Source organism: Lichenostomus cassidix, unplaced genomic scaffold (genome assembly GCF_008360975.1).
Source record: "Lichenostomus cassidix isolate B80296 unplaced genomic scaffold, HeHo_3.0 HiC_scaffold_36, whole genome shotgun sequence".
In the NCBI taxonomy this organism is placed as follows: domain Eukaryota; kingdom Metazoa; phylum Chordata; class Aves; order Passeriformes; family Meliphagidae; genus Lichenostomus; species Lichenostomus cassidix.
The window spans coordinates 1,316,896-1,330,009 of NW_028147270.1; the positions used below are offsets into that span (position 1 = coordinate 1,316,896).

The following is a 13,114-nucleotide window of genomic DNA, read 5'->3' on the forward strand; positions in this document are numbered from 1 at the left end:
TGTGCCACAGCTGTAGATCCGAACCCGCGGGGCATTCCCGTACTGGTGATCACAGAGCCGCCTGGGACAGGTGGGACACACCTGAGTGACACCTGTGACACACCTGAGTGACCTCACAGTCACCTATTGTCACCTACAGTCACTCAGTGTCACTGCTGTCCCTTGGCTGTTCTCGTATTGGTTCTCACAGACACACCTGGGACAGGTGGGACACACCTGAGTGACACCTGAGTGACACCTGAGTCACCTGCAGTCACCTGGTCTCACCTCTGTCACCTCCTGTCACCCTCGCTGTTGCCATCCTGCTGTCACCTGTGTCACCTCCGTTGTCCCCAGGTGTGTCCAGGTGTGTCCTTAACGTCCCCAGATGTCCCCAAGGTGTCCCCAGGTGTGTCTCAGGTGTCCCCAGGTGTATCTCAGGTGTCCCCAGGTGTGTCTCAGTTGTTCCCAGGTACATCCCAGGTGTCCCCAGGTGTGTCTCAGGTGTCTCCAAGGTGTCCCCAGGTATCCCCAGGTGTGTCTCAGATGTCCCCAGGTGTGTCCCCAATGTCCCCAGGTGTCCCCAGGTGTGTCCCAGGTGTGTCCCCAATGTACCCAAGGTGTCCCCAGGTGTGTCCCCAAAGTGTCCCCAGGTGTCACAGGTGTGTTCAGGTGTCTCTCAAGTGTCCCCAGGTGTGTCTCAGGTGTCCCCAATGTCCCCAGGTGTCCCCAGGTGTGTCCCCAATGTCCCCAGGTGTGTCTCTGATGTCCCCAATGTCCCCAGGTGTCCCCAGGTGTGTCCCCAATGTCCCCAGGTGTCCCCAGGTGTGTCCCCAGGTGTCCCCAGGTTTGTCTCAGGTGTCCCCAGGTGTGTCCCCAATGTCTCCAGCTGTCCCCAGGTGTCTCTCAGGTGTGCCCAGGTGTGCCCAGGTGTGTCTCAGGTGTCTCTCAGGTGTGCCCAGGTGTGTCTCAGGCTCACCTGGAGAAGTCGACCCATTTCTCGATGAGTTTTTTCGGGGAGAGCCGAGTGCAGATGATGCCGACGAAATCCGGCTGGGAATTGGGGGGAAAACGGGAAAAATTGGTTAAAAAGTGGGGAAAATGGGGGAAAATCGGAAAATTTGGGGAAAATGGGAAAAATTGGGCAAAAAAACAAGGAAAGAATGAAAGGAAAATGGGGAAAAATGGGGAAGAAACAGGAAAAATTGGGAAAAAGGGAAAAAGGGAAAAAAGGGAAAAAAGAAAAAATAGGAGAAAAAAAGGAAAATCGAGGAAAAAACGGGAAAATGGGGAAAAATGGAGAAGAAACAGGAAAAATTAGGGAAAAAAGGGAAAAAGGGGAAAAAGGGGAAAAACAGAAAAATTAGGAAAAAAAAGGGGAATAAAGGAAAAATAGGAGAAAAAATGGGGAAAAGGGAAAAAACAGGAAAAAGGGGAAAAATGGGGAAGAAACAGGGAAAATTGGGGAAAAAAGGGAAAAAAAGGAAAAAAGGGAAAAGGGAAAAAATAGGAGGTAAAAATGGGGAAAAAGAGAAAAAATAGGAGAAAAAATGGGGAATAAAGGAAAAAACAGGGAAAATGGGGAAAAATGGGAGAAAAATGGGGAAAAACAGGAAAGAACAGGAAAGAAATGGGGAAAAATGGGGAAAAAACAGGAAAAAATGGGGAAAAAATTCGGGGGAAAAAAAGGAAAGAAATGGGGAAAAATGGGGAAAAATCCAGGAAAAATGGGGGAAAAATGGGGAAAAATGGGGAAAAAATGGGGAAAAAATGGGGAAAAAATGGGGAAAAATGTAGGAAAAATGGGGAAAAAATGGGGAAAAAACCAGAAAAAAACCAGGGAAAATCAGGGAAAAAAACATGAGAAAAACAGGCAAAAAATGGGGCAAAAATGGGGGGAAAAAGGGGAAAATATGGGAAAGATAATCAGGGGAAATGGTGTTTCTATAGGGGATCTACAGGTGATGTCACACCTGTCCAGGTGAGCTCACCTTGTCCTCGTGCAGCACCAGGTGAGGAGCTGCCAACATCCTATGGGGTTTCTATAGGATCTCTATGGGGTTTCTATAGGGTTTCTATGGGGTTTCCATAGGTTTCTATGGGTTTTCTCTAAGGACACACCTGTGCCCAGGTGAGCTCACCTTGTCCTCGTGCAGCGCCAGGTGAGGAGCTGCTAACATCCTATAGAGATCTATGGGGTTTCTATAGGATTTCTATAGGATTTCTATAGGATCTATAGGATTTCTATAGGGGATCTACAGGTGATATCACACCTGCCCAGGTGAGCTCACCTTGTCCTCGTGCAGCGCCAGGTGATGAGCTGCTAACATCCTATAGAGATCTATGGGGTTTCTATAGGATTTCTATGGGGTTTCCATAGGTTTCTATGGGGTTTCTATAGGGTTTCTATGGGGTTTCCATAGGGATCTATAGGGGATCTACAGGTGATGTCACACCTGTGCCCAGGTGAGCTCACCTTGTCCTCGTGCAGCTCCAGGTGATGAGCTGCCAACATCCTACAGGGATTTCTATAGGATCTATGGGGTTTCTATAGGGTTTCTATGGGGTTTCTATAGGGATCTATAGGGCTTCTATAGGGGATCTACAGGTGATGTCACACCTGCCCAGGTGAGCTCACCTTGTCCTTGTGCAGCGCCAGGTGATGAGCTGCCAACATCCTATAGAGATCTATGGGGTTCCTATAGGATCTATAGGGTTTCTATGGGGTTTCTATAGGATTTCTATAGGAGATCTACAGGTGATGTCACACCTGTGCCCAGGTGAGCTCACCTTGTCCTCGTGCAGCACCAGGTGAGGAGCTGCTAACATCCTATAGAGATCTATGGGGTTTCTGTAGGATCTATAGGGTTTCTATAGGGTTTCCATAGGGATCTATAGGGGATCTACAGGTGATGTCACACCTGTCCAGGTGAGCTCACCTTGTCCTCGTGCAGCGCCAGGTGATGAGCTGCCAACATCCTCATGCCCAGGCGTGACGTCAGCGTCTTGTCCAGGAACGGCCGCAGGAGGCGCTCGTCCTGCGGGACAGGTGAGTTACCTGGGCCAGGTGTGCTCAGGTGTGTTACCTGTCTCAGGTGTGTCCCAAGTGTGTTACCTGTCCTAGGCGTGTTACCTGTCTCAGGTGTGTTACAGGTGTGTTACCTGTCCCAGGTGTGTCCCAGGTGAATTACCTGTCTCAGGTGTGTTACAGGTGAGTTACCTGTCTCAGGTGTGCTCAGGTGTGTTATCTGTGTCAGGTGTGTTACTTGTCTCAGGTGTGTTATAGGTGTGTTACCTGTCCAGGAACGGCTGCAGGAGGCGCTCGTCCTGTGGGACAGGTGAGTTACCTGGGACAGGTGTGTTACAGGTGTGTCCCAGGTGTGTTACCTGTCTCAGGTGTGTTACAGGTGAGTTACCTGTCCAGGAATGGCCACAGGAGGCGCTCGTCCTGTGGGACAGGTGAGTTACCTGTGTGTCCCAGGTGTGTTACCTGTCTCAGGTGTGTCCCAGGTGTGCTCAGGTGTGTTACCTGTCCCAGGTGTGTTACAGGCGAGTTACCTATCCAAGATGTGTTACAGGTGAGTTACCTGTCTCAGGTGTGTTACAGGTATGTTACCTGTCTCAGGTGTGCCCCAGGTGTACCTCAGGTGTGTCCCAGGTGTATTACTTGCCCCAGGTGTATCCAGGTGTGTTTACCTGTCCCAGGTGAGTTACCTGGATGTGTCTCCTGCACTTCCTCAGCCCCTCAGCCAGCAGTGTGTGTGTAACTCAGGTGTATTACCTGTCCCAGGTGTATCCCAGGTGTATCCAGGTGTGTTTACCTGTCCCAGGTGTGCTCAGGTGAGTTACCTGGATGTGTCTCCTGCACTCCCTCAGCCCCTCGGCCAGCAGAGTGTGTAACTCAGGTGTGTCTGTGTATCCCAGGTGTATCCCAGGTGTGTCCAGGTGTGTTTACCTGTATCTCAGGTGAGTTACCTGTCCCAGGTAAGTTACCTGGATGTGTCTCCTGCACTCCCTCAGCCCCTCGGCCAGCAGCGTGTGTATCACAGGTGTGTCTGTGTATCCCAGGTGTATCCAGGTGAGTTACCTGTATCTCAGGTGTGTTTACCTGTCCCAGGTGTGCTCAGGTGAGTTACCTGGATGTGTCTCCTGCACTCCCTCAGCCCCTCAGCCAGCAGAGTGTATGTGTCACAGGTGAGTTACCTGTCCCAGGTGTATCTCAGGTGTATCCAGGTGTGTTTACCTGTCTCAGGTGAGTTACCTGTCCCAGGTGAGTTACCTGGATGTGTCTCCTGCACTCCCTCAGCCCCTCGGCCAGCAGAGTGTGTGTGTCACAGGTGAGTTACCTGTCCCAGGTGTGTCCAGGTGTGTTTACCTGTATCTCAGGTGAGTTACCTGTCCCAGGTGAGTTACCTGGATGTGTCTCCTGCACTCCCTCAGCCCCTCGGCCAGCAGAGTCACAACATCCTTGTGATCTTCCAGCAGCTGCCGCAGCAGAGCACAGTACTGCGCCTCATCCGAGCGCACCTGGATCTGCAGGTGAGACAGGTATGGGACAGGTGAGACAGGTGAGATAGTACTGAGCCTCGTCCGAGCGCACCTGGATCTGCAGGTGAGACAGGTATGGGACAGGTGAGACAGGTGAGATAGTACTGAGCTTGGTCTGAGAGCACCTGGATCTGCAGGTGAGACAGGTATGGGACAGGTGAGATAGTACTGAATTTGGTCTGAGAGCACCTGGATCTGCAGGTGAGACAGGTATAGGACAGGTGAGACAGGTGAGATAGTACTGAGCTTGGTCTGAGAGCACCTGGATCTGCAGGTGAGACATGGACAGGTGAGATAGTACTGAGCTTCGTCTGAGCACACCTGTATATGTACAGGTGAGACATGGACAGGTGAGACACAAACACAGTACTGAGCTTTGTCTGAGAGCACCTGGATCTGTACAGGTGAGACAGACAGGTGAGACAGGTGAGACACACAGACAGTACTGAGCCTTGTCGGAGCGCACCTGGATCTGAGGCAGGTATGGGACAGGTGAGACAGACAGGTGAGACAGGTGAGATAGTACTGAGCCTTGTCTGAGAGCACCTGCATCTGTACAGGTGACACAGGTGAGTCAGACAGGTGTGACAGGTGAGACACTCAGTACTGAGCCTCATCGGAGCGCACCTGGATCTGTACAGGTGAGACACAGACAGGTGTGACATGGATAGGTGTGACAGATGAGACAAGTGAGATATGGACAGGTGTGACAGGTGTGACACGGACAGGTGTGTCAGTGACACACATAGTACTGAGTCTCGACTGAGCACACCTGGATCTGCAGGTGAGACATGGACAGGTGAGACAGGTGTGGCAGGTGGGAAAAGTGAGACAGGTGACACAAGTAACACTCAGGTGACACAGGTAACTCTCAGGTGAGACTCTCAGGTGTGACACAGACAGGTAACTCAGCTGTGACACAGGTAACTCTCAGATGTAACACACGCAGGTAACTCTCAGGTGATTCTCAGGTGTAACACACACAGGTGTAACACACACAGGTAACTCACAGGTAACTCTCAGGTATAACACACACAGAGGTGAGACTCTCAGGTGTGACACACACAGGTAACTCACAGGTAACTCACACAGGTAACTCTCAGGTAACTCTCAGGTAACTCACAAGTGTGACAGACAGGTGTGACACACAGGTCGCCCACAGGTAACTCTCAGGTAACTCTCAAGTGTGACACAGACAGGTGTGGCACTCAGGTGTGACACACTCACAGGTAACTCTCAGGTAACTCTCAGGTAACTCTCACAGGTGTGTCACTCACAGGTAACTCTCAGGAAACTCTCAGGTGTAACTCACACAGGTAACTCAGGTAACTCACCGGCGGGAAGTCGCTGAGTTTCTGGAAAGCTCTGATGTACAACTCGTGCTGAGGTGACACTCAGGTGTGACTCTCAGGTGTAACACACACAGGTGTGACACACACAGGTGTAACTCTCAGGTAACTCACACAGGTAACTCACACAGGTGTAACACATACAGGTAACTCACAGGTAACTCTCAGGTAACTCTCAGGTGTAACATACACAGGTGTGACACTCAGATGACACAAACAGGTAACTCTCAGGTAACTCACAGGTAACTCTCAGGTGTAACACACACAGGTAACTCTCAGGTGTGACACTCAGGTGTAACTCACAGGTGTGACACAGACAGGTAACTCAGGTAACTCTCAGGTGTAACTCACAGTTAACACACAGGTAACTTTCAGGTGTAACACACACAGGTGACACACACAGGTAACTCACAGGTAACTCTCAGGTATGACACACACAGGTGTAACTCTCAGGTAACACACACAGGTAACTCTCAGGTAACTCTCAGGTGTAACTCTCAGGTAACACACACAGGTAACTCTCAGGTAACTCTCAGGTAACTCTCAGGTAACTCACCGGCGGGAAGTCACTGAGTTTCTGGAAAGCTCTGATGTACAACTCGTGCTGAGGTGACACTCAGGTGTGACACTCACACAGGTGACACACACAGGTGTGACTCACACACAGGTAACTCTCAGGCAACTCTCAGGTGTAACACGCACAGGTGAGACTCTCAGGTGTGTCACTCACAGGTAACTCTCAGGTGTAACACAGACAGGTGTAACTCACAGGTAACTCTCAGGTGTGACACACACAGGTGAGACTCTCAGGTGTAACTCTCAGGTAACTCACAGGTAACACACAGGTGTGTCACACACAGGTGTAACTCACACAGGTGACACTCAGGTGTAACTCTCAGGTAACTCTCAGGTAACTCTCAGGTAACTCTCAGGTAACTCTCAGGTAACTCACCGGCGGGAAGTCGCTGAGTTTCTGGAAAGCTCTGATGTACAACTCGTGCTGAGAGAGAGAGAGAGAGAGAGAGAGAGAGAGAGAGTCACACCTGGGGATTTGGGGAATTATTTGGGAATTTCGGGAATTTGGGGAATTTCAGGAACTTTGGGAATGCTGGGAATTTCGGGGATTTCAGGAACGTTGGGAATTTGGGGAATTCTGGGACTTATTTGAGAATTTCGGGGAATTTCGGGGATTTCCAGAATTCTGGGAATTTCCGGGAATTTCGGTAATTCTGGGAATTTCCAGGAATTTTGGGAATTTCAGGAATTCCGGAAATTTCTGGGAATTTCGGGAATTTCAAGAATTCCGAGAATTTGGGGGATTTTCAGGAATTTCAGGAATTTTGGGCATTCTGTGAATTTTGGGAATTTGGGGGATTTCTGGAATTCCGGGAATTTTGGGAATTCAGGGCGTTTTGGGAATTCCAGAAATTCTGGGATTTTTTTGGAATTTCAAGAATGCCGGGAATTTTTGGAATTCTGGGAATTTTGGGAATTTTGGGATTCCCCCTGGAATTCTGGGGCTCCAAAATCCCCAAATTTTCACAGATTTTTTTCCCCAGAATTTCCGATTTCCGTGGGAATTTCGCGATTTTCACTCCCAAATTTTCAGGATTTTCCCCCAAAAATTTTGGGAATGTTGGGAATTCCAGAAGTTTATGGAGCTCACCACGTGCAGAACGTCTCCAAAATCCCCAAATTTTCATATTTTCCCCCCAAATTTTCGCATTTCCCCCCAAATTTTCACCGATTTCTGCGGGAATTTCACTATTTCCCCCCAAATTTTTGGGATTTTCCCCCCAAATTTCAGGAATTTCAGGAGTTTGGGGAATTTCAGCCTCACCACATGCAGAACGTCTCCAAAATCCCCAAATTTTCACATTTTTCCCCCAAATTTCCACATTTTCTCCATTAATTTCGCGATTTTCGCTCCCAAATTTTTGGGATTTTTCCCCCAAATTTTTGGGATTTCCTCCCAAAATTTCGGGAATTTTGGGAATTTCTTTCGGGAATTTCAGCCTCACCACATGCAAAACGTCTCCAAAATCCCCAAATTTCCGCATTTTTTCCCCAAAATTTCACATTTTTCCCCCAAATTTTCACATTTTTCCCCCCAAAATTTCACTTTTTTTCCCAAATTTTTGGGATTTTGCCCTAAAATTTCGGGAATTCTGGGGACTCACCACGTGCAAGATGGTTGGATTTCACCCAAAAATACACCAAAATTCCCAAATTTTCACTTCTTTCCCCAAATTTTCACATTTTTCTGGGAATTTCGCGATGTTCGCTCCCAAAATTTCACATTTTTCCCCCAAAATTTTGGGATTTTTCCCCAAAATTTTGGGAATTTTGGGAACTCACCATGTGGAGGATGGTTTCATTTAACGCAAAAATAAAAACCCCCAAATTTTCACATTTTTCCCCAAATTTCCACATTTTTTCCCCAAATTTTCACATTTTCCCCCCCAAAATTCCAGGGTTTTCCCAAATTTTTGGGATTCCCCCAAAATTTCAGGAATTTTGGGAATTTTTGGTCTCACCATGTCCAGGATGGTTGGATTTCACCCAATAATAAACACAAAAACCCCAAATTTTCACATTTTTCCCCCAAAATTCCCAATTTCCGTGGGAATTTCGCGATTTTCGCTCCCAAAATTTCAGGGATTTCACCCCAAATTTTCGGGATTTCCCCCCAAATTTTGGGAATTTTGACAATTTTGGGATTTTTAGCCTCACCACATGCAAAACGTCTCCAAAATCCCCAAATTTTTGCATTTTTCCCCCAAAATTTCACATTTTCCCCCCAAATTTTCGCCGATTTCCGCGGGAATTTCACTATTTCCCCCCAAATTTTCAGAATTTCCCCCCAAAATTTCGGGAATTTGGGGAATTTCAGCCTCACCATATGCAGAACGTCTCCAAAATCCCCAAATTTTCGCATTTTCCCCCCAAATTTTCGCATTTTTTCCCCAAATTTTCACTTTTTTTCCCCAAATTTTCACATTTTTCCCCCAAAATTTCAGGATTTTTCCCCAAAATTTTGGGAATTTTGGGAATTCTCACCACGTGGAGGATGGTTGGGTTGCAGCCGATGATGAAGGGAAGGTTCCGGAAGCCTTGGATCCGATGGGCGATTCTCACCGGCAGCTCCTGCTGCAGATACCTGGCGCTTTTCTGGGGAAAATCCCAAATTTTGGGTAAATTCTGGGAGTTTGGGAATGGCTGAGAGTTTTGGGGATTTTTTGGGATTTTTTTGGGATTTTTTTGGATTTTTTGGGGGGATTTTTTTGGGATTTTTTGGGATTTTTTTTTCATATTTTGGAGATTTTTAAAAATTTTTTGGGGATTTTTTCCGCTGAAATATTTTGGATTTTTTGGGGATTTTTTCCGCTGAAATATTTGGGATTTTTTGGGATTTTTTTCTGCTGAAATATTTGGGATTTTGGGAATTTTTTTTTGTTTTTTCCTATTCGAATATTCTGCAGCTCCTGCTGCAGATACCTGGCGCTTTTCTGGGGGAAAAATCCAAATTTTGGGTCATTTCCGGGATTTTGGGAATGGCTGAGAGTTTTGGGGATTTTTTGGGATTTTTTTGGGATTTTTTTGGATTTTTTTGGGGATTTTTGGGGATTTTTTGGGATTTTTTTATTTTTGGAGATTTTTTGGGATTTTTTTTTAATTTTTGGGGATTTTTTAAAATTTTTTGGGATTTTCTGCTGAAATATTTGGGATTTTTTTGATTTTTTTCTGCTGAAATATTTGGGATTTTGGGATTTTTTTTTTGGTTTTTTCCTATTCGAATATTCTGCAGCTCCTGCTGCAGATACCTGGCGCTTTTCTGGGGGAAAATCCCAATTTTTGGGTAAATTCCGGGATTTTGGGAATGGCTGAAAGTTTTGAGGAGTTTTGGGGATTTTTTGGGAATTTTTGGGGATTTTTTGGGGATTTTTTTGGGAATTTTTGGGGATTTTTTTGGATTTTTTGGGGATTTTTTTGGATTTTTTGGGATTTTTTTTTATTTTTTTCCTATTCGAAAATTTGGGATTTTGGGGATTTTTGGGATTTTTTTGGATTTTTTCTGATGAAATATTTTGGATTTTGGGGATTTTTTGGGATTTTTTCCTATTTAAATATTTGGGATTTTTTGGGGATTTTTTCTGCTGAAATATTTGGGATTTTGGGAATTTTTTTTGTTTTTTCCTATTCGAATATTCTGCAGCTCCTGCTGCAGATACCTGGCGCTTTTCTGGGGAAAATCCCAAATTTTGGGTCATTCCCGGATTTTGGGAATGGCTGAGAGTTTGGGAGTTTTGGGGATTTTGGGGATTTTTTGGGGATTTTGGGATTTTTTCTGCTGAAATATTTGGGATTTTGGGGATTTTTTGGGATTTTTAAAAAATTTTTTCTGATGAAATTTTCAGGATTTTTGGGATTTTAAAATTTTTTTTCTATTCCAATATTTGGGATTTTGAGGATTTTTTGGGATTTTTTCTGCTGAAATATTTGGTTTTTTTCTTCTCCCAAAACTAAAAAATTTTCTGGGAGAAAAAAATCCCAAATTTTGGGTCATTCCCGGGAGTTTGGGAATGGCTGAGAGTTTCTGGGATTTTGGGGGATTTTTGGGGATTTTTTGGGATTTTTTCTGCTGAAATATTTGGGATTTTTTTGGATTTTTGGGGATTTTTTTGGATTTTTCGGGATTTTTTCCTATTCAAATATTTGGGATTTTTGGGGATTTTTGGGGATTTTTTGGGATTTTTTCCTATTCAAATATTTTTAGGGATTTTTAGGGATTTTTTTGGGATTTTTTCTGATGAAATATTTTGGATTTTGGGGATTTTTTGGGATTTTTTGGGGATTTTTTTGGATTTTTTGGGGGAATTTTTTTTGATTTTTTGGGGGTTTTTTCTGCTGAAATATTTGGGATTTTGGGAATTTTTTTTGGTTTTTTCCTATTCGAATATTCTGCAGCTCCTGCTGCAGATACCTGGCGCTTTTCTGGGGAAAATCCCAAATTTTGAGTCATTTCCGGGATTTTGGGAATGGCTGAGAGTTTTGGGGAGTTTTGGGGATTTTTGGGGATTTTTTGGGGATTTTTTGGGATTTTTTCTGCTGAAATATTTGGGATTTTTTTTGATTTTTGGGGATTTTTTTTGGATTTTTCCGGATTTTTTCCTATTCAAATATTTTTGGGGATCTTTAGGGATTTTTTTGGGATTTTTTCTGATGAAATATTTTGGATTTTGGGGATTTTTTGGGATTTTTTGGGGATTTTTTTGGATTTTTTGGGGATTTTTTCTGCTGAAATATTTGGGATTTTGGGGATTTTTTTTGATTTTTCCTATTAAAATATTTGGGATTTTGGGGATTTTTTTGGTTTTTTCGCTGAAATATTTGGGATTTTGTGTATTTTGGATTTTTTCCTATTCAAATATTTGATTTTTTAAGGATTTTTTTGGTTATTTTCCTATTTAAATACTTGGGATTTTTCTTCTCCTAAAAGTACAAAATTTTCTGGGGGAAAATCCCAGATTTTGGGTCTTTCCCGGGATTTTGGGAATGGCTGAGAGTTTTTGGGATTTTTGGGGATTTTTGGGGATTTTTGGGGATTTTTTTTTGATTTTTTGGGGATTTTTTCTCCTGAAATATTTGGGATTTTTTGGGATTTTTTTGGGGTTTTTTCTGCTCAAATATTTGGATTTTTTCCTCTCCTAAAATGACAGATTTCCCTGAGATTGAAAAATCCCAAATTTTGGAGGATTTGACCCAAATTTGGAATTTCCTAATTCTTAAAAAATCCCAAAAATTTGGGGAATTTTCCTAAAAATCCTCCTAAATTCCCTTTTAAAATTCCTCCCAAATTCCCAAAAAATCCTTCAAAATTTCCCCAAAATTCCTTCCAAAAACCTCCAAAATTTTGGGAAATTTCCCCAAAATTCCCTCCAAACTCCCCAAATTCCCAAACCCTCCCAAAATCCCCAAATTTTTGGAAATTCCCCTTAAATTCCCCCCAAATTCCCCAAAATTCTCTCCAAAACCCCCAAAATTCCAGGAAATTTCCCACAAAATTCCCTCAAAATCCTCCCAAAATTCCCCAAATTTCCCCAAAATTCCTCTCAAAATCCTTCAAAAATCCCCAAAATTCCCTAAATTTCCACGAATTTCCCTCCAAAACCCCCAAAATTTCACGAATTTTCCCCCAAATTTCCCCAAAATTCCCTCCCAAACCCCCAAAATTTTTGGAAATTCCTCTCAAATTCCTCCCAAATTCTCTCCAAAACCCCCAAATTTTGGGGAAATTTCCCTCCCAACTCCCCCAAATCCCCCCAAAATTCCCCAAATTTCGGGTTTTTTCCTCTCAAAATCCTTCCAAATTCCCCAAAAATTTCAGGAAATTTCTCCAAAATTCCCTCCAAACTCCCCAAATTCCCCAAATCCTCCAAATTTTTGGAAATTCCTCTCAAAATCCCCCCAAATTCCCCTCAAAATCCTTCAAAATTCCCTCCCAAACCCCCAAAATTCCAGGAAATTTCCCCAAAATCCCCCAAATTTTCTGGAAATTTCCCCCAAAATTCCCTTCAAATCGCCCAAATTCCCCCAAATTTTTGGAAATTACCCTTAAATTCCTCCCAAATTCCCCCAAATTTTTGGAAATTCCTCTCAAAATCCTCCCAAATTCCCCCAATAATCCTTCAAAATTCCCCTAAAATTCCTTTCAAAAACCTCCAAAATTTCAGGAAATTTCCCCCAAATTTCCCCAAAATTCTCTCCCAATCCCCCAAAATCCCCTCTAAACTCCCAAAATTCCCCAAAATCCCCCAAATTTTCGGAAATTCCCCTCAAATTTCCTTCAAAATTCCCCAAAGTTCGCTCCAAATCCCCCAAAATTTCAGGAAATTTCCCCAAAATTTTAGGAAATTTCCCCCAAATTTCCCCAAAATTCCCTCCCAATCCTCCCAAAATTCTCAAACCCTCTAAATCTCCCCAAAATTTCCCAAATTTTGGAGAATTCCTCTCAAATTTCCTCCCAAATTCCCCAAAATTCCCCCCAAATTTTCAGGAAATTCCCACAAAATTCCCCAAAATTCTCTCCAAAACCCCCAAATTTTGGGGAAGTTTCCCTCCCAACTCCCCCAAATCCCCCCAAAATTCCCCAAATTTCGGGTTTTTTCCTCTCAAAATCCTTCCAAATTCCCCAAAATTTCAGGAAATTTCTCCAAAATTCCCCTCCAAACTCCCAC

The 13,114-nt window shown here is 44.2% G+C and overlaps 1 protein-coding gene across 1 annotated transcript in view; it reads right to left on the reverse strand.

Moving 5' to 3' along the window:
- The window catches only part of LOC146423796 (branched-chain alpha-ketoacid dehydrogenase kinase-like), a 29,382-nt gene that overhangs the window by 6,616 nt on the left and 9,652 nt on the right, over positions 1-13,114 (reverse strand). Inside the window, exons 5-9 of the mRNA XM_085044446.1 lie at positions 8,937-9,047; positions 6,829-6,876; positions 4,393-4,512; positions 2,919-3,017; positions 959-1,032 (exon numbers count right to left, since the gene is read on the reverse strand). Of these exons, the coding sequence (XP_084900572.1) occupies positions 959-1,032; positions 2,919-3,017; positions 4,393-4,512; positions 6,829-6,876; positions 8,937-9,047 (452 nt within the window). The remainder of the gene's footprint in view (positions 1-958; positions 1,033-2,918; positions 3,018-4,392; positions 4,513-6,828; positions 6,877-8,936; positions 9,048-13,114) is intronic.